This window comes from Meriones unguiculatus, chromosome 3 (genome assembly GCF_030254825.1).
Source record: "Meriones unguiculatus strain TT.TT164.6M chromosome 3, Bangor_MerUng_6.1, whole genome shotgun sequence".
NCBI lineage: Eukaryota > Metazoa > Chordata > Mammalia > Rodentia > Muridae > Meriones > Meriones unguiculatus.
Genome location: NC_083351.1, coordinates 128,296,058 through 128,323,015, shown reverse-complemented (window position 1 = coordinate 128,323,015; position 26,958 = coordinate 128,296,058). Strand labels below are relative to the sequence as shown.

Here is a 26,958-nt window from a genome sequence, read left to right as displayed (position 1 = left end):
CAAGTGATTATGATTCGTTCAGTTCATTCAGTTCTTAACTTCTTCAGTTCGTCTACATAATTCTCAAAATTCTTTTCCCTGGTTGATTCTGACTTCATTCAGAGTACCAATTCTCCAGACTGTGCCACAAAGCCTATAAAGGCAATTAAGAGTTTGTGTGCCAGCCTGCTCTATAAAGCAAGTTTCAGGACAGCCAGGTCTGTTACATAAAGAAACCCTGTCTCAGGGGAAAAAAAAGAAGACTTTGGGAACAATGCCTCATACAAACTGGCCCTGTGCACTAAGAGTCATACCATTCGTCTAGCAGTTTCCAGCCCTACAAGATGGCTCAAGATAATAACCCTATGAAGAGGTAAACCAATGTTTAGTGGTTTGGCTTTGAAACAGGGTTTTCTCTGTATCTTAGGCTAGCCCAGAACTTCTCAGCAATCCTCTTACCTCTGGCTCCCGAGAGCTCAAATAAACTGCATGACTTATCTACCATGCCTGGAGATGCAGAGCAATTAAGCAGTGAGATCTCTCAGTTGGTCAAGTCCTTATACTGAAAACACGTAAAACTGTACTGTTTAATTTTTGCTGAATAACAAGCTACACATAATAGTTTGAAATAAGAGCCCCTCATTTACTATGCAATCTTGTACTTTGACAACTTTCATAGAGCTGGACTTGCCTGGGTCTAGCTTTCAGTATTCTCAAGCAGGCTCACAGCATTTACTAGAGTTGGTCTTAGGTAGGACAGATTGTTTCTACTCCATGTAGTCACATATTTCTGAGTAGCTAATGCTTGAACTCATATGGTAATAATATGCAAGGTCTTCCTTAATCACGGGAGTTAAAGATGGTTAAAAATTCCAACATGGAAGGGGAAGGTTTCCAGAAGCCGCATTCCTAGCTATTGGGAAGCTGCTGTCAGATATCTGCTGAGGAAATGAGATGCACTTTTCTTTGCGATTGGAGGAAGCCATTGGTGTGTTACCCACACCCCAGTAAATGGTCCCCATGCACAAATTTGTACGGGAAGCACTAGATTTAACAAGATAGGGGGTAGATGGGAGGTATGTCAGAGAGGGCCAAGGGGAGCTGGAAGGAGGGAATGAGAAATGGAAATGACCAAGATACACTGTGTACATGTACACATTTTCAAGAAGAAGATCTGATAGAGAATAAAAGTCATGACAGTGTTAGGAACACTTTCTAAAGGTGTGCTGCAGAGCAGCAGTAAAGTTAGAGCCCGAAAGAAACATCCTCAAGAAGAGAGCATATGTGAGGTACACAGCGTTAAGCAATATAAGTTAAGGCCAACTTTTCTTTTTCTTTTCTTTCCTTATGACTTCTTCAACTCTTTCAACATTTTCATTGGTCTTTTTTCCTAACTTTTAGAACACTATGGGCCATCTTTTGTCTTCCAGAAGTTTCTTTGGAAAGCCTTGGGAACTACCCTAGCCTCCTGCGAAGACCAAGACTTTGTGAGCTCACAGATCAGAGACTTCCTGGTTACTCCCAGTCAGCTCGGCGACCAAAGACAGGTGGGATCCCTTGCCAGTTCCCTCTTCTAGTGATAGCTATTAATCCTTTCCCCAATATGGGACAACCCCAGTATGTCTCATTAGCCAGAATTATTCATTAGTACATTTAGAAAAGTACAAAAGACTTTTTTTTCTTTAAAAAAAAATGTTTTCTTGTTTAAATGTCAGTACCTCACTCTTTTGCCAAGTTTGTTGTAAAACTACTGAAAAATTAATTTCAAACATTCTTCCTCTTGATGTGTCTTCACACTGGTTTCTTAGACTATGATGGTGAACTTCAAAATCACTAAACTTTCAACCTGAGAGTGGCCTTAATAGTCATCTAGAAAGGATATGAACATGAACCTAAGAGATACAGGGAAGTTTTATTCACTCCCTGCTCAGCGTAGGCTGCAAAGCATGTGCTACTGTGGGAAAAAGGAGAAGGTTGTATTTAAAACAAGGGGGAGAGGCTCCCCCGTTAGCTAGTAGAAAAATCGTGTAGCATATCATGTCACACCACTCCCCAGAAGTTCCAGGATGTTTGTTTCTTTCTCTCGAAGCAAATCAGGAGAAACCACTTATAGCCATTGAGTGTGTGACTATTTTCCTTGTCAGCTCTTACTACCATCAGGTGATATTTGTAACACTACTTCCACTTTTCATTCAGCGGTCTGTGTCCACTGTAAGCATCCATCAAGGCTCTCGTTCAAGCTCTTAGAGTTTCCCAAACCATGACAAAGCACGGCATTTTTCTAAGATTCTCATATAGCCTGTTTGCTTTCCTCCACGCCAGTTAGGAATGCCTTGTAGGTGAGATAAGTGCTAATGTGAGACATGGTGAGACCATGTCTTTCTGTCTGTGTATCTCAAAAACATGATCAGAAAGCAACACTAGATTTTCAACCTTGGTGCTCTGTAGCTCTGGTTCCCCCAAGATAAAACTGAGGACGCAGGAATGCAACATGGCATCATGCTCACAGAAGAGCATGAACTTTACTGAGCATTTTCAGATGGGAGGGAAATTTGAGGTTGAAATTGCAGATGAGCTGGAAGAAAAGAAGCAGAGGGTGTGCGAAGACTCACAGCGAAACTTCAGGCAGAGCACAGGGAGTCGTAGGAAAGATGGGGGAAAAGAAGGACCCACAGTGGACTGGATCTCCATAAGAAGACCAACAAAGCCAAGAGATCTAGGCACATGGGGCCCTGCAGAAACGGATGCACCAACCAAGGACCATGCATAAAGAAGACCTAGAGCCCTTGTTCAGATGTAGCCAGTAGCAGCTCAGTCTCCATGGGGGTACCCTAGTAAGGGGAGAAGGGGCTGTCTCTGACTCTGTTGCCTGCCCTTTGATCACTTCTTCCTGGTGGTGGTTGGGGGAGGGCTTGCCAGGCTACAGAGGAAGAAGATGCAGGCAGTCCTAATGAGACTTGCTAGACCGGAGTCAGATGGTAGGGGAGGAAGGCTCCCCCTTTCTGAGAACTAGGTGAGGGGGATGGGGGGAGAGAGGGTGGGACTAGAAGGAGAAGAAAGAAGGGGCTACAATCAGGATGTAAAGTGAATAAATTATAAAAAAAATAAATTTAAAAAAGAAGCAGAGAGTATTATAAGTGATGCAAGTGCACAAATAGTCTACGAGATTCAAAGAAATGTATATCATTAGGTTGTGATTGGAGCCACAAGCTTTCAAAAGATGTATGCCAACAGCCTTCTACTGCTAGGGGTGAGGCTTATATGTCAGAACTAAAACAGTGCCCTTATTGGCCAGTGCCTCATCGACAGCATCTGTGAAACAAACGCCAGTCAATGAACCATGACAAGATTCTTGTATGAATCATAAGGATGGTTTTATGGCGAACCTGCATTGGACAAACAAGGTGGGGAGGAGCTGGATCGTTAGAATGTGAAACAACCAGCCCTCAAGAATTAAATCATCTCGGAGATGAGGCCATTTCAATAGTGTAGTGGTTCTTCAAACTTTTCAATGAACATTGTTGCTACTAATGCATTGCTTAGTTCAAAATACCTGAAAATAATGGGTTTTAGATATTACACTGTTGTGCCCATATCGAAAAGACCCCCAAACCACCAGGAGACTGATCACATATTCAAGAACAAAGAGACTTTATTTTGGGCTTATGTTTGGACTCCCCACTGTCCAGTGCAGTGGATTACAGAGGGAGCCCTGAGTAGCTGCAAAGCTGCAATTTCATTACGGTTTGAGCAAGGAATGAAACTTTCCAACTTTGGCAGTTATGTGATTGGTTTATGTTTAGCAGAAGCAAGCTTGTCATACACTGATTGGTTGTTGCTGATCTAGGGGATGGGGGTGGGGATTACTTCATGGAGTGTCCAAGGAACAAGGTGTGCCAGGTAACAAAGAGTGCTAACAGAAAGTGCCCAGGTAGCAACATCATTTTGAATAGCTAAACGAAGCATTTCCAACTAACCTTTAATTTGATTGATCAAGTGCTTGGGGACTTTTCAAGGCAGTTACTAGATTATTGTTTCTGTTTTTCCGGGTGGTTACTAGTTATTGTATCTCCTTTCCATGGACTATAGTTTCATGTTCTGAGAAACAGAAATATGATCTAGGTAGCTGTGGGAACATTACCAGGAAACAGAAACTCGGGCCTACCATATCTTATGAAGCCTGTCTTGGCAACACAGCTACTGCAGCACAGCTGCTTGGACCCTTCATGCCCACACACACGTTTTTAGGATGACAAATACAATATTCAGCCTGATTTGAATATCCCACAGTGTAGACATATATCAGAGCTTAACTGTGTACCATTTAAATATAGGAACTCCTTATCTACCAGTTAGGAATAAAAGTAAAAGGACGGAAACATTAGTTTGTGTGTCCGAATCTTTGAGGATCACCTGCAAACCTCAAGATGCGCTGAGCTCTCTGATCACCCCCTTGGCTCTCTTCAGTGGCTTCAGGCCTTCATACTTACTTTTTCTTTGAAGCTCTCCCTCGTAGGAATCCCTTCTGCTATGGTCAGGGCCCTGCCTCTGCTTATCTTTACTGTGTTAGGGCATGATTCTCTACTTACGTCACAGGTTTCCCCGAGTCTTCACCAGCCTCTACCTCCTCTCCTTCTTGATCTCTGAAGCACTCTTCATGCCCTGTACTGCAGTGTTCCCCTGTTGTCTGCTAGCACTCTAACTGGCTGTGAATGCCACAGTGATAGGGATTTCAGGGTGCTTCATTCAACCGTGTATCCTCGATGACCCCAGAAACATGTCTGTCACACAGTGGTAGATATTCAGTATTTATTGAAAGCATGATTGCACTCAAAAATCTGTTCCTTCTGATTTTAGGGAACAACATCTATTTTAGGATACTGCGCTGAGAACCACTTGGATATTGTCTTAAAAGTACTTAAAACATTCCAAGATAAGGAGAAATTTTTTGTCAACCGATGTAAGGTAAAAAAATAATTTTCTCTGAAGCTCATGGTTCCCTCAGGGGCAAACAATACTTGTTTCTTCAGTGACTCTCCTGTGTCCATAGTATTCTTATCCCTTGTTCTCAGTTCTTAGCCTTGACCTTGCAGGATAGCCAGCTATGTAAGGAGTCTGCTCCATTTTCTTTGACAATAGTACTGTCCAGGAAAGTCTAAGTGTGCCTGTGTTTGTCCCATCACAGCTTCAATGATGAGTACCCTACCTCCATGAAGAAGGGATGGTATGGATACTAAGTAACAAAAGCTTTGTGGCCCCCATCACGGTCTTGGTTGTTATCATTCATACAAGAAGGAATGTATCAACTTTAGAATCACTGTAACCATCCCAATCCAATTCTTTAACCCTTGTGGTGATCCACAGGATTAAGACAAAACATGAGAGATTCCTTTACATGATTTATATCTCCCTTTTCTTCTTCAGAGTATTTTTTCTGGGAAAAAGAGCCTAACTAAGACCGATCTCATCTTGATCTACGGAGCTGTGGCCCTTCATGCCCCCAAACAGCAACTTCTAGCCAGGCTCGATCAGGATATCATGGATCAAATCCTGCTTCTCTATAACCAAAGTTCTCAGGTAACACCTGTCACAAAACTGCCCCTATTTCCAGGCCGGGGCTGCCAGACCTCACCGAGGCTCAGCTACCAGGACAATTACCCAGGCTGAAGTGATGCAAAACAAATCAATAAATAAGATATAGAATGTTAGCGAACACATATGAACAGAGACATTATTTTATGGAATGAAACCAAGTGTTTTGTTTCTTTCCTGAGACTTTGTACACTGATGTCCTTTCCAGATGCCTTTCCAGATGCCTTCCCAGGCCAACTGAAACCACGGTGATCTCAATCTTCTTAGAGTATGAATAACTACCCCGCAGCACTGTAGGGCAGCTGGCTTATCACTTACCAGCTATATTAGTCTTCCAGGTATAACTCAGTGTCAGCCAGTTCACCTCTCCTATGTCACCTGTGACATTCAATAATAAGCACCATATGTCTATTTTTAAGGTGAATAAAATGTGTCATTTATCAGGATACTCAATCCACGTCATCTTGTACCATTTCTTCCTCTGCATTCATCCCAGGAACCCCGACCTTCTTGATTCTTTTCCATGCCAAGAATGTGAAGCCGACCTCCGAGCCACCAAACTGAGCTGCAATGCATCCGAATGTTTCTTCCCCCAAGCACTTTTTCTGCTTCTCTCATGAACCACTCCATACATATGGCCAATTCAAAGAGGATTTGCTGGCCATGGTCAAGATGACCCCCCTAAGAATCACCAGGGGGTTGAATTCAATGTCCAGTGTTTGCAGCGTGGGTCTCCAGGAAAGTCGTATTTTTCTGTGGACAAAACACCACACAGAGAAATAACTTAAGGGCATGAAGTGTTAACCTGGCTCATAGTTTCAAAGAGTTCTTTCCATGGTTGCTTGGCCCCCATATGCTTGGGTAGGCTATTATGGTAGCAGGAGTATAGGTTGAAGTTACTCTCCATCGCACACAAGAAGGGGGTCGTGGAGAGCCACAAATAAGATATGTCCTATCTCTGGACCTCAGCCCCACCTCCTAACATTTCCAGAACTTCCCAAAACAGTGTCATTATCTGAGTCCAAGCACAAAGCAAGCCTGTGGAGGACATTCGACATTCAGATTGTAACAGTGCCCTGGGTTCATACATGTAATGAGAATAGGCTCATACAGAGTTCATAAAAATGTAGCTATCAGCATATGCCAGGAGAAAGGTACAGGACAATAAGTCCCACGTGTTAGTCACCAGAGAACTGCCTAAAAAGCCTGTTCAAGGCAGTTATCCAATAACTCGGTTTTTAGGAATGAATGACAAAATCTGGATGTTCAACAAGTCCCTCATATTTCTCTACTTCTGGTGAACAGAAGAACACAGCGAGTGGAGCTCTCTGATCTCAGATCTGTCTTCCAGGAGCTCACTGAGAGTGAGGTGTTACTAGGCAGGGAATCAAGGTATGATTCCCTGGTCAAGGCATGACAGAGCAGATAATCTAGTTAAGACTGACTGATCTAACAGTCTGATTGATTGCTGTCTCAGCTCTGGTTGTGCAAAACATTCTGAGGACAGTGTTATCACAGCTGTCACTTAAGGGGAGCAATCTCACTCCTGTGAAGACAGTCAATGAACTGCAGCCTCACCACCGTTGATAATCACCTTCATTTCAAAGCCAATCTATCTGACAGGGCTCACTGTGACTTAGGGATAACTTTAGTCTCCTATTAAAGAAATGTTGGCCAATCAGTCATTTTGAATAGCCAATGTAACTTCGAAAGGAAAAGAAGACCTAAAACAGAGCCATAGAGTGACAACCTCAATCATTTCTGCCAAGGACTGGGGCTCTCATTTCCTCAGGAACTGATTCAGTTGCCCTCAAATCTAATAAGCAACAATGAGGATTTTTTAATTATAAAATGTCTTGTGATACACTAATTTTTAAGTCATCCCCTAAGTAAACACTACAAAAATACAAGAAAAATGGACATGAAGATAATCAAGATGATTATGAATGTATTTTCAGAGTAAGAAAATCTGCTGAAATAATATATGTGAAAGGATATGAAAAAAAAAAAACATAAGCCTTGTAGGAAAATGTGGCTAGTGCATTATACTGAAAATAATTAATTATAGACACTCAAAAAAAACAAAGCTGTAAACCTAATCTTTTAGGTAGAAACAGAGTCTAGTGTGTTACTATGTGCCTGTCATCATAGTGCTTGAGAGAATGAGGGGTGGAGAGATGAGGAGTTTGAACATGTAAAAAAAAAAAATCAAAATACTAGCAATTAGAATTCAAGACTACTTTAAAAAGATCATATACCATAACCAAGTTCATTTCATTCCAGAAAGTCGAGGATGATTCAGCATACATAAGTACCTGCAATGCAGCATATTATTGAACTTAAGGGGAAAAAATCACATGATTGTCTCAATAGATAAAACTTTGACAAACTTTTATCTCCCTTTATGATAGAATCTTGAGGAACCTGGCAATTTAAATAATACACCTCAACATAATAAAAGCCATATCTGACAAAGTCATAGCCAACATGATGCTATAGTTGAAAACCTCCCCTCTAAAATCAGAAATAAGACAGGGGAGTTGACTCCACTCTTAATATAGTAAACTCAGTCTTGGCTAGAGCAGTAAGACAGTAGAGAAAAATAAGAGATGCACATAGAAAAAAAAAGAAACCAAACTATTCCCATTTACAGACAACATGGTCTGATACTTTAACGACCCTAAAATTCTACCAGAAAACTCTTATGTCTGATAAACAGTTTCAACAAGATATCAGAATATAAAACTAGCATACAAAAATCAGTAGTTTTTCTGTATACCAATAACTAACTTGTCAAGAAAGGAATCAAGAAACAAACATCACTTCAGAAGAAAAAAATATTCAAAAGTAATCATAATCAAGGATGTAAATGACCTCTACAGTGAAAACATTAAGACACTGAAAGAATTTCAGAAGACTTAGAAAATGGAAAGACATGGCATAGTCACGAATTAGCAGAATTTATATTGTGAAACTGATCCAGATATTTAAAAGAATCCCAGTTAAAATTTCAATCTGATTTTTCATAGAAAGAGAAAATCCATCTGTGGTAGACTGAATGAAAATGTCCCCTATAGGCTCACAGGGACTGGCACTATTAGTAGGTAGGGTATTGTTGGAGTAGGTGTGGGCTTGTTGGAGGAAGTGTGTCACTGTGGGTGGGCTGTGGGGCTTCAAGTGCTCAAGCCAGGCCCAGTGTCACTCTCTCTTTCTGCTCTCTGCCTATTGCTCCTGATGTAGAACTCTCAGTTACTCTCCAGAACCATGTCTCCATGCATGCTGCCATGCTTCCCACCGTGCTGACAATGGACTAACCTCTGTAAGCCAGCCCCAGTTAAATGTTTTCCTTTATAAGAGTTGCCACGGTCATGGCATCTGTTCACAGCAGTAGAACCTTGACTAAGACACCACCTCAAAACTAATATGCAACAAAAAGAGGCACAAATACCCAGGAGTTTCCTATGTGCCACAATATAAGTGATATCAAATTATACTAAAGAGCCATAGTAAGACAAATAATGTGGTGTTGGCTTAAAGCAGATACATAGGCAAAACAAAAAGGAAAACAAGGTAACAAGCTCTCATAGCAATAGCTTTGACTAGTGTGTCAAAAGCATAAATTGGGAAGGTGAAAGTCTCTTCCATAAACTGTGTTTATAAAACTAGACATCCATATGTGAATGAATGGAAATAAATCCACATCTCTCACCCTGCACACACACACACACACACACACACACACACACACACACCTCTTCAAAATAAAATAAAATAAAAACTTTAATATATGACATGAAACTATGAGACTTCTTGAGTAATTCAACAAATATTTAAGGTATAGACAGAGCAAACAACTTTATAAAAAGATGTCAAACTACAGGAAATAAACCCAAGAACTGACGGTGGGATTGTTGTGAAACTGTGAAACTTCAGTACAGAAAAGAAGCATTCAGCATCTGCTTCGATACCCTGCTGGCACAGCCAAACTTTGGGCAGAGTGCAGGGAATCGTATGAAAGAAGGGTGAGACAGAGTACAGACTGGAAAGAGATCTTTACCAACCCTACATCCGATAGAGAGCTAATATCCAGAACATAAAGTACTCAAGAAATTAGATACCAACAAACCAAATAATCCAATTAAAAATGGGGTACAGAACCAAAAAATCTGGGTACAGGGGTCTTTTCTGAGACTGATACTCCAACCAAGGACCATTCACGGAGATAACCTAGAACCCCTGCACAGATGTAGTCCATGGCAGTTCAGTGTCCAACTGGGTTCCCTAGTAAGAGGAACAGAGGCTGTCTCTGACATGAACTCAGTGGCTGGCTCTTTGTTCACCTCTTCCTGATGGAGGAGCAGCCTTACCAGGCCACAAGGGAAGACAATGATGCAGCCAGTCCTGATGAGACCTGATAGCTAGACTCAGAGGGAAGGGAAGGAGGACTGCTCCCATCAGTGGACTGGGGGAGGGGAATGGGAAGAGAAGAGGGAGGGAGGGAGGGCATGATTGGAAGAGGATAAGGGAGGGGGCTACAGCTGGGATACAAAGTGAATAAATTGTAATAAATTAAAAAATAAATTTTAAAAAAGAAACATTCATCTGCATGGCAAATGGGCCACAGAACACTACAAAATGTTTGCCAACTCTACGTCTGATAGAGAATTAGTGTATAGAATCGATAGAGCATCCAAATACTAATGTTACAAGCCATCAGTGAATAAGTTGGCTAATGAATTAAATAGTCAGTTCTCTAAGGAAGAAATAGAAATGGCCAATAAATATTTTTCAGCATCTTAGTCACAGGGTAGAAATTCAAATTAAAACTGCTTTAAGATTCAATCTCACCCCCCCCAAAAAAAAAAACTGGCTCTTGTCAAGAAAACAAATAACAGCAAATGATTGTGAGGATGTGGAGAAAGAGAAAAAACTTATGAACTTCTGGTGGGCCTGTTCACTGGTGTAGCCCCTATGGAAAATAATGCAGAGATTCCTCACAAAACTAAAATTGGAACTGCTATATGACCCATATATGCCCCATATGACTCTGGGCATGTACTAAGTGTGGCAGAAAGATAACAGGTGCACGTTTATTGCAGCACTAGTTATAATAACCAAAATGTGGCATCAGCATGCATGTCTATCGACAGACTAAAGGAAAATGTGATATATGTATGCAATGTAATTTTGTTCGACCAAAACAAACAATGAAATTACTACATTTTAAGGGTCAAAGAATGGACCTATAAATTATTGTTAAGCAAAATAAACCAGAAAGATAAATATTGGATTTTCTGTCATATGTAATATAACATATATATGTTTGAATTTATTTGTATACATGTAGTCGTAGAAATAGAAGGAAATTGTGATAAAAGAAGCATATGCTTGAAGGGAGGAGGGGGATTGCTCAATAGCAAGTAATGGAATATATGTATCATGGAAGCAGAAGAATCAACTAGAGGCATAGAGAGGGGATGGGGAGGCAGTGGGGAAGGATATTCGAAGAAAGTTTAACAATTTACACACATGATAATATCACAATAAAACCCATTTCTTAGTATGCTGGAGAGAAAAAAAAAACAGGAGGAGAAATTGAGATCACCTGGGCTGCATAACAAGACTCTACCTCAAGAAAATAATAAAATTTAAAACACAAAATAAAACTAATTAATTAAAATTAGAGAATACACCTTTAAAAATCACATTTAACCTTGAAACACCTGAATTCAGTAGCAAATGCTACTGATGGTATGGTGCAGGGAGGGCTTTCTGAAGGCCATGGACAGACAGTTGCAGTGCCAGATTTAGGCAGTGTGGATCACAGCACCCTATAAACGAGCTCACTGGAGCACTGTGCACATTTGCACCCCGCACATTCTGACAGGGCTTGGGCCAACCGCGCAACTTCCCTGTCCCGCAGAGAGCTGCACATAAGGAAACAGCAAATGACACATGCTAAAATATCCCCTAATGCGTCGATCCCACCAGAAGAGATCCAGACTCCTAGCGCAAGCCTGACTGCAGACGTGACTGTGCTCCCAGCTTCTCAGTCAGCCACCATGTGGCTTTCCATCTTGTAGGTTTGCCCACGTTCTATTCCAGATGTCTTATTTCCTTTCTTCCTGCCAAATTTAGCCAGAACCCTCTTAGCCTGAAAACCCTGTCTTTACCCTTCTTGCTATGGCTGTTTTGGATGTACCTGCCAGTGAGGCAACACTCCTCCTCGGGCTAAGCTTCAGCCTAAGGGCTGTGTCTTTGGGGGTTGGAAGTGTCTATGCTTATTGCTAACTCCATTTCTCCTTTTGTCTTTAATTTTTCAGGTTCTGGGCGTATCTGTGATAAATAAGGTAGGGGATGACACATAGATGCTAGATAATACATACATACATACTGACTGATACAAACAGAAAGAAATACATGCATACTTCTCCCTCAGAAGTATGTCAAGTACAGATGACCTCTTGATCTGGTTCTACTGAAAAGATCTCAACATGCAACTAATCAACCCAATTTGGAGCCACACTCCATAAGTCTAATCCAAGAACAAAAAGCTATATTAAGGCTCCAGGTGGTTCCAAAGTATAAACCATTATCATGCATTTCAAACTACAGGTTGTGAATCCACCCTCAAGGGAGACCATGATATCAATTAGTAAGTCACAAACAGCAAAGTGTTTAATGACTAAAAATAAAAAGTTAAATCTACGCACATAACAATAGTATTATTAAATTCTTATTTCAGTGTCTCTTAGATATTGTCTGTGCAAGTAAGTCTTCATTGTTTTATTTCTTTTTGTGGTTTATGGTTAGGAAAAAAAAAAGTTTAAAAACCACTGCTCTAGACAAATTCCAATGTATGTGAGACAACACTGATCTTCATGTCCTAACTTTTCTGCCACTCAGACCCTAAACGGGAAGTGGAGATGGAAAAGGCAGCAAATGTGTCACCCATGCTTGCAGGCCCTGGCCTGGTGCCTAATCCCTTGTTTTACACTGGGGTTTATGTTGCTTCAGGACATGGATTTGCAAATGAGTTTCACAAGAAGCATCACTGAAGTGGGCATCGCTGTCCAAGACGCTGCAGACCACAGGTTCCAGTTTACCTACAAGGAGACGCTGATCGGGTTTATGCTGGTGCGTGCATAAGAAGGAAGAACCCCCCCCTTCCCCCAGCGTTCCATATAAAAGCGGGTGACATTCAGTACCAACCTGAAACACATGTCTTAAATCCTTCTGCCCAAGCTTTTCTGAAATATTTTGTCTTTTTTTTTTTTTCTTTTTGTCTTAACAGGACTTGATAAAGGATGAGCCCCTGAACTCCTTGGCCAGTCCTGTTCGGTGGAAAGCCTTAATTGCCTTCAGATACCTAAGGTAGAAGAAATCCTTGCTCTCTCTCTCTCTCTCTCTCTCTCTCTCTCTCTCTCTCTCTCTCTCTCTGTGTGTGTGTGTGTGTGTGTGTGTGTGTGTTATGTGTATGTGCACACGTGTTCATATATGTGCATGTGCCAGAGGTGGACATGGATTGCTCTTCATGTGAGCATTGCTCTTCTACCATTTTTAGACAGAATCTCTCACTGAACCTGGGATTCACGGTTTCCACTAGACTCCCTGGCCAGTGGGACCCCTTCCTCTGCTCCACCCCAACACTACCCTGTCTCTGCCCACCCAGCACTGGTCTTCAGCATTTTTGTTTAGGTTCAGAATCCATTATGTGGGTTCTGGGAATGAAAACTCGAGACCCATGCTTGTTAACCACTGAGCCATTTCCCAACTCCAAATCTTTCTTACTCTTATTGAAAATTTATTTTCTCCCATTCAGCTACCTCCTGACTATCAACTGACCTCTATCATTGTGGACTCCAGTACATCCTCTCCAAAATAAACACATTATGCAGTGGGCTCACAAATGACAGCTTTTTCACCTTCCAAAGAGTTACCAAATTGGCTAAGACATTGATCATTTGATAAGTGACAGGGTCAAAAAACTATTCAGAGGAGTCAGAGATTTAAATTTCTGCACAAAAGAAAATCTCTCTTCCAAGACCTTTGCCTACAAGCAAATTTTAATGTTCAAATTAAAAACTTATGAACTATCTAGTCAAACCCTAGCTCTAGTTAGCTACGAGTAATAACCCTGACAAAGAAAATAATTCCGTGCAAGTCTTTAGAGTCATATTCCCTGTTTCAGTTTTTTTTTTAAATCACTGTTTACTGTTAAAATTTGAAAAGCAGAGAAAAATTAAAATAATAAAGCTCACCATAACGCCCCTGCTGACATATTTGACAGCATCTTTTGAGCCCTTATCTCTGGTCCTCATTTTTTTCACAGATCCGAGGTCTTGCTTGCATAAGATCTTTTTTTTTTTTTTTTTTTTTTTTTCAATGCAGTTTATTCAGGAACATTGAACAATCCTCGGACCCCGGGGAAAGCCAGCCCACAGCTTAAATAGCCTCTGGGTAGCCAACCCAGGCGTGCCACGGGGGCAATGCAGATAGGTCCACATACATGGAAGCAAGCCAGATCCTCGGCCTTAGCCAAATGTGGAGTTGTTCTTTTACGCCAATTTTTCCCACTTCCTGTTATGACTTTCCACATTATTATCAATCCTTTAAAAATGGGATTTTTCTTTATTTCTATGTATAATAGTTGTATATGAAGATATTCAAGATCACTAATGAAAATGAAAATAAAAAACCACCCATTAGGATTATTACCTAAAAAGAAACAAGTGTTTGTGGGGGCAGGAGAAAAGAGAATCCTGTACAATGTCTTTTGGCATTGACATTGGTCCCTTGGGGAAAACAATATGTGTGCTTCAACAGAAATTGAAAATAGAATTACCACATAACCCATTAGTTCCTCTTGCAGATAGATACTCAAGGAAAATGAGATCACCACCTTGTGAAATAGCTAACTCCAGTGCCCATTGCAGGGTTTTTCATAGAAGTCATAGAAAAAAAAAAACAACCTAACTCTACATAGACAAGACTATGAAGAACATATACATAATAAAATATTATTCCACCTTAAAAATTAAAACACCTTGTCCTTTATCACAACACGGGCTCACCTAGAAGACACTATGCCAAATAAAATAATCCAGACATGGAAAGCAAAAGCATTTTTGGATCTTCCTTTCATAGAAAATCTAAAGAAAAAAGCCCAACTCAAAATAATAGCAAATAAGACAATGGCTACTAAATGCAAGGCGAAAGGGAATAAGACAAAGAAAACAGAGTAGCATTCTGTACGAGTAAATCTGAAGAGAATGTGCTGCGTTAACAGCTGTGCAACCATGCCAATTCAAGATTTCAGCTGCATGAATAATGATGGGGGGAGGTTATATGACCTACTACATGAGTTATTTTGTTTTTCCATAGTAGTTATATATGTAATAAATATTAACATAGTTATAAATATATAATTACTATAATATACTATACTCTGAAATGCACACAGTAAATGTATCTGAAGAAAATAAAAGATTACCCTTCTTTTCCCATACTGAATGCTCTTGGCATCCTCATCAAAAATCAATCATTTTATTATGTGAGGGTTTATTTCTGGGCTCTCTGTTCCATCCCAGGGGTCCATGAGTCTACCTGTATACTTCCACTGCACTATTCTGATTACGGTGACATTGCAGTAAGAGCTGGGCACATGGGTACAGCACAGTACAGTGGTAGCATGACTGAAGAAGCATGCGCACAGCCTTGGTGCTGATTACCCGGCACTTAAAAATATCTGCATGTTTTGTTTCGCTCTTTCCAGTGTATCCAGCACATTATCATTTCATTATGTGTTCTGTAGTTTTTTAATTCTATATTATCTTTCATTCAAAATTCACTGTGTATCACACTTACATGACTCAACTCATATTAACATCTCCAATGACCATGTAAAGCTAATGGCGACACTCATTTTGTATAGAACTAGACTATTCTCTAATCACACTCAAAAAGTCATTGACTGTATGGGGCCAACCTGTAGGAAAAGATAACTTGCAAACCAGGACTAGAAAGGACATCAAAGGATGCTAGAAATGTTGTGGGTCAAAAATGGTGTCATTTTTCATTTATGTGTGCAAGACAAAATTCATTCAAGTGCAGACCTTGGATAGATGCCGTTCACTGTGTGTGAGTTTTACGTCAGTGTGCTAACTGAAGAGAATAACCAGAGAGTGCCAAGGAGAAGATGGTGGTCATCCCAGCTAAGCACTGACTCACACTCCTCTCTGTGTACCTTTCTCAAATTTTCTCAACAGTGTCTCCATTTTTTTTGCCTGGTTCGGAAGCTCTGCAGTATACCTATTGTCTTGATTTACCTCTGTACAATTTTTAATGAATAGCTTTTTATACTGAACTAACATTTGCATTTCCCAAGTCATATCAAGTTTGTTTGTTTGTTTGTTTGTTTGTTTCTGATAACCATATAGTAAATGTTTGGATGGAAAGAAAAGAGGAGAGAGGGAAGAAGGAGGGAGGGGGAAGGGAGAGAGCCAAATTGTCCCGTTCTTCACTACCTTTGCTTTTTTTTTTATGAGAAATGCTTACAGTAAGTATTTATCATTACCACCAGTATTGACTTTAATAGATATAAACAATGTTTTAAAGGTGTTAACATCTTCCCGGTGTCCCAAACAGCGATGTGTCCCCTTTTTCCGTCCTGCTATCACCACCTCCCTGAATAACTCAGAAATATTTCAGAAGGTGGGATAGATTTAACACGTGCTTAGACTTTTGTAGCTGGATCTCGGGCACTCTCCTCGCTGGTTTGTTTTTAGCTGGGTCCCTTCCTCCACATGGTTCTCATTTCAGCAAGCTGAAACCTAAGCTGTCGCTAAGTGACCATCTGAATATTCTTGAAGAGAATATTCGGAGGCTGCTGCCCCTTCCACCTCTGGAAAAACTCAAAGACGAGGGCGAAACGGACAAGGACAAGGAACGCATTAAGGTACGTGACCTGGGGCCTGAGAAGAAAGGAAAGCGGCCCTGGGACGTTTCCAATGAAGCCTAAGACTAACAGCCACACTTGATTTCAGTTTCTCTACGAACGATCTATGGACGCCCTAGGGAAGCTTCTGAGGTCCATGATATGGGATGACATGGATGCACAGAACTGTGAAGAAATGTTTAACGTGAGTAGGGCCACCGCGCACTGGCTGCCCATCTCCCTAAGGTGTCTGTTAGTGTGCCGCCATAATGAGCCTCACCCCATCTTCTCCACCGAAGACAACCAGCTTGACCCACTTAAACTACCATGGAGGGCCAACCTTTTTTTATTTTTTCCTTTAATTTACAGGCAGGTGACACCCAGTCGTAGAAGAAGCAGAGAAAGGGGGACAGTGAGGGAGAAGGGAAGAAAAATCAAATGCAAATGAAGAATACTAAGCAAAGGCATTCCTTCTTTGCCCAACAGCTTCTCCGGATGTGGCTTGTTTCCCAGAAAGAGTGGGAGAGAGAAAGAGCATTCCAAATCATCTCGAGAGTCCTAACAAATGACGTTGAGGCAAGTAACTCCCTTAAGCAGAGATGGCATTGCTGGAGAACTGGCCTGGCAGATCCCCGGTCCCAGATGGAGGGGGTACCGCAAACGGTTGGGTGGGATCTCTCAACTCCAGCGCGGAGCCACCGAGGTGGCTACTTTGTATAAACGCTTACGCAGGCTTCCACCGCCCATGAGGAATCAGGTACCTTTTAGGTGTTCGGGATTGAATTTCATCCCAAACGCCTGCGGAGGGGAAAGAAGGAACTTAACCCCGATGTACCATCAAGCCACCCCATCCTGTATCCTGCAGGCACCAAAGAACTTCAGAATCGGGTCACTCCTCGGGCTCCTGGCTCCTCACACCTGTGACACCCTGGCCACCATCCGTCAGGCAGCTACTAGCGCCACTATTGGTCTGTTCTGTGTAAAAGGTGAGGAAAGGGAATTGTTTTCTTAGCTTTTGACAATTTCCACGAGTCTTCATTTCAATAACCACGTCCTGCCCTCCAGCTCAATTCTAATACCTAGTAATGCCATAATTATGTCACAGAATGCATTGTCTTTTGGATCTGTAACAAATCAATTTGTCTTCTCAGTAGCTCCTTTGCTTTTCTTCTTTTTTTGGGGGGGAAGGGGGTGTCTTTTTGAGACAGGGTCTCTCTGTGTAGCCCTGGCTGTCCATGTAGACCAGGCTGGCCTTGAACTCACAAAAGTTCTGCCTGCCTCTGCCCCCCTTGTGTTGGGACTGAAGGAGTGCACGACCACACCCAGCTTTTTTTTTTTTTTTTTTTTTAAGTCTCACTATGCTGCCCTGACTGGCATGGAACTCATTATGTAAATCAGGCTGACCTGGAACTTACAGAGCTCTGCTTCCACCTCCAGAGTGCTGAAATGAAAGATGTCTACCACCACATCCAGATCCAATAAATAAATGAATAAGTAAATAAATAAAATGAAAAATAAAAACTAACACAAAAGCATTACAATATTTTTAAAACAGATACACAAATTCAGAATTTTTAAATTTCTTTTTAATTTTCCTCTCATCATTATAACCCAACTGCAACTTTCCCTCCTTCTATTCCTTCCAATCCCATCATCCAGTCCCCTACTCTCTGCCACCTTAGGATCCTTCCACTCCACTGGGTTGTCTCATCCAGCCTTGATGTGAGGTTTGTGACTCATCTTGTTGCATCTTGTTATGCCATATCTGGATGATACCTTTAGGAAGCCTGCTCTTTTTTTTTTTTTTTATGATTTCTTAACGTAGGTAAAAATATTTTGAAAGTCTCTGGTTTAAATCACTAAGAAGATGAACTTATTAGCAGTGTCTTTACATCACATACTTTTCTCCAGAAGAAAATTACACAGTTATAGTGGTGCCACATAATTTTTGGAGTTCCCTAGGAGAACATACTGTGGATGTTTTGTTTAGTTTCTGGATTAGACACAAAGACTTCTCCACCCTCAGAGTTCCAGTTATATGTGAATAACTGTCTGTACTTTAGAAGAATTTGGGACTCTGCAGTTAGGAGCTTCCAATGTTCTTCCAGAAGACCTGAGTGCAATTCCCAGCATCCAAATGATAGTTTACAACCATCTGTAACTCCAGTTCAAGGGGAATCCAAGGTCTTCATCTGGTGTCCATGGAACCAGGCACACATGCTGTACACTGACATACATGCAGGCAAAACACCCAGGCACATAAAATAAAAATAAGCATTTTTTTTTAAGATTTTAAAATCTCGTCTCGGTTGTGACCTCTGGTTAAGGTGAATTCAGGAGGTGTATCACCAATGGCAGCTTGGCATTGCAGGGGCACAGAGATCAGGTGTAGCCTCGGGCACCACATCTAAGTTTAAGACCCCAGTGAGAGAAAAGGAGCACTCTGAGAAACAAAGAATCAGAATGGTTATTTTATAGCTTTTTCTTCCTGTAGGCTGCTTTGTTTCCCTAACACAGACACAACTCTCATCCTCAAACATTTGATTAACAAGAAGTTCTGCCCGTTATGGAGGCGCCCCACCACCACAGAAACATATGCCGAGGAGGCCAGGGGCAGGAGAATCATGAATTCAAGGCCAGGCTGGTCTGTACGTGGAGGGCCTAGGAGCTGGCTCAGGGGTGAAGAACACTTGCTGCACAAGAATGAGAGCCCAAACTCAAATCCCAACACCCATTTAAAAATCTGAGCACGGTCACACACACCTACAGGCCAGCAGCGTGTAAGGAAGAGACAGGAGGGTCTCTGGAGCTTGTGAACTGCCATGTCCAGCTCCAGGTTCAGTGAGAAGAAGAAAGCAGTGAGTGTGAGAGGAAATTACCTGGCATTGCGGTACACACACACACACACACACACACACACACACACAGCAAGCCAAAGAGTCATATCAGACAGGCACAGGTTCAAATTCAGACAGCCTTATAATTAGTAATCAACAGTACTCTTTTGGGTGCAGTGTGACACTTAAGATAGGAAATTAGACATATTTGGTTCTTTGTTTTAATATAAAAAGAAAGAAAGAAAGAAAGAAAGAAAGAAAGAAAGAAAGAAAGAAAGAAAGAGAAAGAAAGAAAGAAAGAAAGAGAGAGAGAAAGGAAGGAAGGAGAAGAAAAGAGAAGAGAAAAGAAGAGTGTGGTCTCAGCGTGTAGACTTGTCTGGCTTGGAACTAACTTATGTTGTAGACCAGTCTGGTCTTGAACTCACACTATGCCATGTGCCTTTACCTTTGGGATGCTGGGATTAAAAAGTGTATGCCACAGTGGCTACGACACAGCTGATTCTAAGTCTGTGTCCGTTCCCCTGGGCTAGGCTGCCTCCCACAGAATGGCCCAAAGTTCAGTTTCTACAGTTAATATGCATTCACCTGACAAGCAAGAAATCATTACTGGTTAGGTCTATTCATAAATTGTTACCAGCAATAAATTATACAGTTCGCTGATGAATTCCCTATTAAAACTGTTCCTTTTTAATTTTCCTCAAGGTAACTCACCACAGAATGAAACTTCAAAAGCAGCAGTAGTAATAGCATTTACTAAGGCCCCAGCATTCGTAGCACAAACACAGGTTCAAATTCAGGCAGCCTATCGGTAGTAACTGTGTGACCTCCGGCAAATGACCACCTCTCTGCCACAGCTCCTTCACCAGCAAAAATAGAAACAGGAGCAGAGAATATAACCTCAGATGACCTCTCTGGGTAGAAAATGAGATCAGTTCCTGCAGAGTATTTATTTATTTATTTATTTATTTATTTATTTATTTATTTATTTATTTTTTACATGTAGAAACTGCTTTTATGGTCATCAGATTATCAGACAGCCTTTCCTGGTTTAGTTGGGGTTTTTTTGGTTTTTGTTTTTGTTTTTTGTTTTTTTTTTTAAGCATTCAACAGTTGAATTATGGTCACATCAAAACACTGCCAGACTTTTTAGCTTCCTTTGGGATTTTTGAAAACCTGTCTTTCTCCCTTTGCTGACTGTAGGCATTTTCCTGGAGGTGGACAGACTAGAAGGCTTACTGGAAGGGCTAGAATCTAATGATGACCAGGTCCAGATCAAGATCTCCTCCAAAATAGCTAAGGTAATAAATGGGAAAGACTGGCCCCGTAAACAAAGCTATGTCTAGTTTAATTTCCAAATGAGTAAGCTACAGCCTCCCCATGATGAAGGCAGAAAGGCCTTCAAACTAACTTTTCAGATGTTCAAACTAACCTTTCAGAGAGAAACCTTTTGCTCTCAGTTACTCAGTTTACTAACTTTGAGTACATGTTCCAAGTCCTCAGCTGTGTTTAATGAGGCCAATACAAAAAACATTCTGAGCCAAGTGGCCTCCAAAAGGGGAAGCACCGGAGGAGAATGGACAGAGTACATGTTTTCCAGTCAATCAGATGCACCCTCTTTATACTGCCTGAAGTACTTCCATCTCCCTCAAGCAATGAAAGTCTGCAGCTTATTTCTTAGTTATTGTGAGGACTGAATGATCAATTCTGTCACTTATTCAATCAGGCATCCATTCACTTGCCATCTCCTGAACACACAGCATACATCAAGATCAACTCTCTTCCCTCTAATAAAAGAGAAACCAAAGTTATACTGCATCTTAGTCAAGGAAATAGAAAATAAATAAAATATCCAGTAATAATAATTGGGCAAAAGAAAATCAAGTAAGAGGATAAGGAATAGTGTTAAAGATGACCATCTAGAGAGAAAGAGAGTCCTATAAAGTCAATAAAGGATGACAGTCCTGTAAAGACAATAGAGGATGACAATAGAGTGGAGGAAAGTGTCCTGACAGGGTGCAATTGTCGTGGTGGGTCTAAAAGATCTGAAAAGTCACTGGCTGCTGTTGGGAGAGTGAGGAAGAATAAGGGCCAAGCCAGTCCTGATGAGACCTGTTAGACTAAGGTCAGATGGAAGGGAGGTGGAGCTCCCCTATCATTGGACTGGGGGAGGGGCATAGGAGAAGAAGAGGGAGGGAGGGTGGGATTGGGAGGGGATGCTGGAGGGGCCTACAGCTAGGATACAAAGTGAATAAACTGTAATTAATATAAAAAATAAAATTTTTTGAAAAAGAATAAAAGCAAAGTTACCAAATTCAGCCTGAAGGAAACTGGTCCAGTTTGTTAGGTGAGATAGCTTGGATCAAGGTGGCAGCCGCAGAGACAATGAAGAATTGTCTCAGCACATTATGGAAGCCTGAGACATTTCTCTAGGAACTGCAACAACTCACAAACTGGCTTTTGTGAGCAACTACTCAAGGAAAATAGTTCATTATCTTCAACAAAACAGCATCAGACCATTTAATGCTGGGGGGAGTCTGTTGTGCATAGGAATGTCCTCATGTCAATAAATTATAACCAACTCAAAACAAGTTAAAAGCCCAAGTTGATGCCCCTGAGAACTCATTTAATCTGCCAAACTCCACCCGGCTGCCCATCAGAAACAGACACTCACATCCACACACTGCTACCCATCAAACATTCTGAACCTCCTATACCTAGAAACCAAAATTGCAGTTTTTATTTCCTTGACCTTGTTGGCTGATCTTAATAGTGAAGAATGGATCCTGCCAGCCACTTGATTATTCATCATGGTTCTTAGTATAGCTGACAAATTCTCCTGAACTTGAAACATACATCTATAATATGTAAAATATGTGTGAAGGTGCTTTCATATATATATATCCTCCACTGTTTTTCCCTTCTGCAATATGCTATAACTTTATATGTGGAGAAGAAATTGCCACAGCAGGCTTGAAACTCAATAAATATGAAATGATGAAAGAAACCAGCACAGGTAGGGTTTGCTTGGAGGAAAAATCAGACTAGCTCCTATTTTCTCTGGTCTCTGCAGTTTGGGTCATATGCTGAGCATTTGGAAAGCACAGTGGTTTCTGTTATCCACCACAGCAGCCGGTTTAGGTGTCTAGATCTAAAGTGAGGTGTGCGATAATGCATTTGTGCCTATATCCTCAGATTGTCTGCAAATTCATCCCCAATGAAGAAATCCAGGCATTCTTGGAGGAAACACTGGATGGGCTGGAAACTCTCAACCCCATGTGCACAAAGGCCTGTGGCATATGGATGATCGCTGCCCTGAAGGAGCATGGGGCTCTGCTGGAAGAGCAGGTGAACTGACAGCCAGTTGTGTAACAGAGAAGTTGTAGCGCCTCTGAAATGCCAAGTCACATTTTCATTCTCTTCCTCTAATCATTAGAGTCTAATGTAAAGCAGGCAAGAGCTCCAGGGACCTCAGCAGAGTCCCAACCTATATGTTAACAAGGTTGGATGGCCTAGCCAAATCTTCACTTGTAAAACACAACAGAGTACCTGCCTAGCAGGCCCAAAACTCTAGGTTCAATCCCCATCATGGTATGAAAAGGGCAGAGTGGCACATGTCTGTAGTCCTGGCACTTGGGGGATGGAAGCAAAAGATTCGACGTTCAAGGCCATCATTAGCTACATATGAATGTCAAGACAACCCTGGAATACATGAGACTTTGTCAAACACACGCACACACACTCAAAATGGCTCCTACTCTGTCTGGACAAGGGAAACACATCTAGCCTTTAGACATTGGGTTAGTAGATTCACAAGGCTGAGAATGGGTAGCTGGATGCTTCCGAGATAGGCACCAAGCCCTGGGAGGGTCTCCACTTTACTGCTGCTCTTCACACTGCTTTTTCACAGAGTGCGTCATCTGGTAAATAAGGTTGACGGTGGGTTGGGGAAAGTGCTCAATCTTGTATGACACTGGAAACATAGGCAGAAAGAAGAGAATTTAAACTGAGGAAATGTCTGTTAAGAACTCCAGCTGGAGACACTCTGTCATGACTACTCAAGTCAAAGACAGAAGACCCCCTACTCCAAGATGAGCAAGCAAGAGGGAAAACTGACCTGAATGAGGCCATCTTATTCCCACATCCCATTGTCAGCAACCCTCAATTACACAGCTTTGAGTTAGGTTAGACATCGTCCCTATCCTAATTACCTTCCTGTAAGTTGTTTTTTTTTTTTTTTTAAATGTGGCAAACCACATGTTGGGCGAGAGGATAAATATGGGGAAATTATAGCTGATGAATATGGAATAGCTGTGTGTGTGATTGGCATAAGTAGAATGGTTCACAGAATGTAGTAAAGATTTTGAAAAGAAAATTAAACCCTCCCCAATTATCACTGAACTGGACCTTTGAGATAATCACCGTAAGGGATATTTATATTTTGAATAATATTGTGCTTGTGATAAAATAATGTTATGCTTATAATAAAATTTGATTAAATATTCATACAAAAAAGAAAAAGAAACTTGAAGTAGAAGCAAAGTACTTAGTATAGTTACATGCCCTTACCCATATCAAAAATCTGAACATACATAAGAGTATTCCCCACTGTCACTGGTTACTATCCAAATGGAGGAATGTGGCTGACATTCTTCATCCTCTGTGAGCTGGCTTCAACTCTTCTGTGCGATCATCCTTCTTCCATCACCTCTATTCTCACGGTTTTTACTTTTACATTTGCACTGTGTCCTTTCTCTCAAGGATGCCCTGCTCTACCATCTCTGCCTTGCTCTGAGAAACTGCTGTATACCTTTACTACCCAGACCCACGGCTCCTCTAAAATTTTCTGGTTGCCTCTGGACCATCTTGCCTTTTACCACCTAGAATCCAGTCCTTTTGGGTAAATGACTGAAATCTTTATTAGGTCCCTCCCCTCTGTGAAAAAGTGGCTGCGTCCTTTTTCTTTTTCAATATATTCCCCAACAGTACCAATTACAGAACGCAGCACAGTGTACCTTTTCTCTAGCGCTCACTAAGCTGGGCTAAAGTGATACCCAGTTCCCAGTAATACTGAGTGAGAAATGAGTCATGCACAGAAACAATTACTGTCTTTAACATTACTGTTTCTCCATCAACCACCCACCACAGTGTGAATGGTACCTCCCTTATACCATTCATGGGGAGAGAGAAAGTAACAGCTTAATGCTTTCCTCTTAGCTTCTGGAGATCCTGAGCACAGTTTACCATCACATGCCAGTCCTCAGACAAAAGGAGGAAAGTTTCCAATTTATGCTAGAAGCCATCTCCCTGATCGCCAGCTTTCACATGGAAGCAGTTGTTGTCGGCCTACTACAGAAGCCTCTGCCCTTTGACAGGTAGAGTCTAAATGCATCTGGCTTGTTCTCCTAGAAAAGGCCATCATACGAGGCACCAGGAAGGATGTATTCTTCAAGGGAAAGTTAGCAAGGGTTGAAAATGTTTCACCTGAACAACAATTTTAAAATTGATATTTGAACCACAAGTAACATTTTTCCAAGTATTTTATTAAATGCAAAGGAGCTCATCTTAAAATAGAAGTGTATTGCATTTATAATAAGAATAAGCAAATATTGGAAGTAAATATTTCTCCTCTTTCTGGTTGCCTAGAATGTACCAGTGTGAGAGGTTTCCATGTGTTTGGATATTGACATGTCTCCAAAACCCAAGGCCAAAAAGCTGGGCTTTTAAGTAAGCTATCATTACTGCCTCTTGACTTAGCTGCATATCTCTGTGCCTCTGCAAGCGAGGTTCATCATAATGTGGTTTTAAAGTAAGTCAGATAGAAAAGCCCACAGTCCTAAGTGTTGTGCCTTATCTGCCATTTTCCTGACCTGTTATCCCAGGGACACAAAGACACTGTGGAAGGCGTTGGCTGAAAACCCTGCCTCCAGTAGCAAACTCATGAGAGCCCTGATAAAGAAACTGGAAGCCAGGTTAGAAGATGACATGGCAGGGATAGATGCCATTGCAGTAAGTTGGATATTTAATCACTTGCCTCTATCTAGTCTCTACTCTGTGCCCTGCTCCCACCTGGCCCCAGGTGAAGGAGCACTAACCATTCTTCTAAAGTGTCATAAATTTAACTACAGACTAGTTCACACTCAACAAATGTGGCAGCAGCATTGTCTGTGGTTGATCATTTTTGGAAGCAAATTTCTTATCGGTCCTAAAGAAAATATATTTCCAAATTAGTCTTCAATATCAAATTAGTCTTCAATATATCCAGATGACCATTGTTGTGGTGGTGGTTGAAAATCCCCTACACTGGAAAACCTGTCATGTTCTATGGTGTGTCTACCAAAGCCATGACGCCAGTATGGTAGTCCTAAGAAACCCAGCCTATAGAGCAGATTAGAGACCACAAAAGAAAAAAAAAAAAGTTGAAGTGTGTTTTTTACTGTGGGTATGCTTAAAATAGAAAATAATCCCTGGGAGAAAGTACAAACTTCTGTAGCAGTGCAGTGAAAAAAAAAAATAGCCTTGGAGGAAAGAAAACTGCCTGACTAAGGGGTCCTTTGTTCCCTCAGGTGGCCTGTGCCATGTATGAAGTAATCTTAACAGGGGCTCGTATCACTCACTTGTATCCAGAGCTGTTCACCCTCCTCCTGAAGCTGGTCAGCTGCTCACTGGGCCAGAAAATGCCAACTTCTACCTTGAGTCAAAGGCGACGAGTAATGCAACATGGGGAGCGGCAGCAGATCGCAGACCCCTGCAGGTAAGAGGCCCATCAGGAAAGGCCTCCCCTAACAGTCCTGACACCATACTCCCGAAGAGGGCCTGTGAAAGGCAAATTCTGAGCCTTCTGCCCTGGTATAAAACCCTTATGGAACAAACAAGGCTTTAGCAGCCTTCACTGGTGACTCCAAGCCTGGTCTTTCCAAGTTCTTTTCCTTGAGCCAGTACCCAAGGTACCTGCCTAGGGTGGTCACATGAGGAATGCGAGGCTGGGCTTTCTTCCCTAAAAGGCCCATGCTGTTTCCCTTGTGCACATCTTCCTGGGAAAATTGGAATTCTGTGATATTAAAGGCCACGGAGAAAGAAAGCACTATTCCATCCAATCTAAGTCTTCAGCAATTGAAAAAGGCAGCCTCAGTCCATACAACACTAAGGAAAATAAGACTCTCCATCAGGCCACAAATCATGCTTTTCTTTCTTTTATTTAAATAGATCATTTTTTAAAGGTACGTTTTTCATCATGTTTCCCCTCCTCTGACTCCTCCCAGACCTCCAACCCTCCGTACACATCCAACTTTGTTATCTCGCAAGTGCTCTCTCTCTCTCTCTGCACACACACACAAAGTTGAAAAGCAAACATAAGACCAGTAAGGAAAAAGAAGCCAAAATTAAACAAAAAAAATTCTTTAAAAAAGCCTTGGGGCTTATTATTTTCTTATATTTTTAAACAATTGCTTTATATTCATCAAGAGACCTGTTTGAAAATTGTAGGGTATCGATTCTTACTTTATAGCATGTCATTCTACTTCCCTGACCTTTTGCATAGCTTTTCGTTCCAATGTCAGATCGTAATTCAACCTTTTAAAAGACATTTTAAACAGCATTTAGACTCAACATATGCTG

General features: G+C 41.3%; 1 protein-coding gene across 1 annotated transcript in view; it reads left to right on the top strand.

Moving 5' to 3' along the window:
* Mroh2b (maestro heat like repeat family member 2B) overlaps positions 1 to 26,958 on the top strand; it is a 58,635-nt gene that overhangs the window by 22,822 nt on the left and 8,855 nt on the right. The window contains exons 19-33 of the mRNA XM_021664027.2: positions 1,410 to 1,526; positions 4,837 to 4,944; positions 5,404 to 5,556; positions 11,895 to 11,921; positions 12,589 to 12,708; positions 12,866 to 12,945; positions 16,393 to 16,528; positions 16,617 to 16,712; positions 16,994 to 17,083; positions 17,373 to 17,493; positions 20,545 to 20,642; positions 22,537 to 22,689; positions 24,559 to 24,716; positions 25,224 to 25,350; positions 25,908 to 26,095. Of these exons, the coding sequence (XP_021519702.1) occupies positions 1,410 to 1,526; positions 4,837 to 4,944; positions 5,404 to 5,556; positions 11,895 to 11,921; positions 12,589 to 12,708; positions 12,866 to 12,945; positions 16,393 to 16,528; positions 16,617 to 16,712; positions 16,994 to 17,083; positions 17,373 to 17,493; positions 20,545 to 20,642; positions 22,537 to 22,689; positions 24,559 to 24,716; positions 25,224 to 25,350; positions 25,908 to 26,095 (1,772 nt within the window). The remainder of the gene's footprint in view (positions 1 to 1,409; positions 1,527 to 4,836; positions 4,945 to 5,403; positions 5,557 to 11,894; positions 11,922 to 12,588; positions 12,709 to 12,865; positions 12,946 to 16,392; positions 16,529 to 16,616; positions 16,713 to 16,993; positions 17,084 to 17,372; positions 17,494 to 20,544; positions 20,643 to 22,536; positions 22,690 to 24,558; positions 24,717 to 25,223; positions 25,351 to 25,907; positions 26,096 to 26,958) is intronic.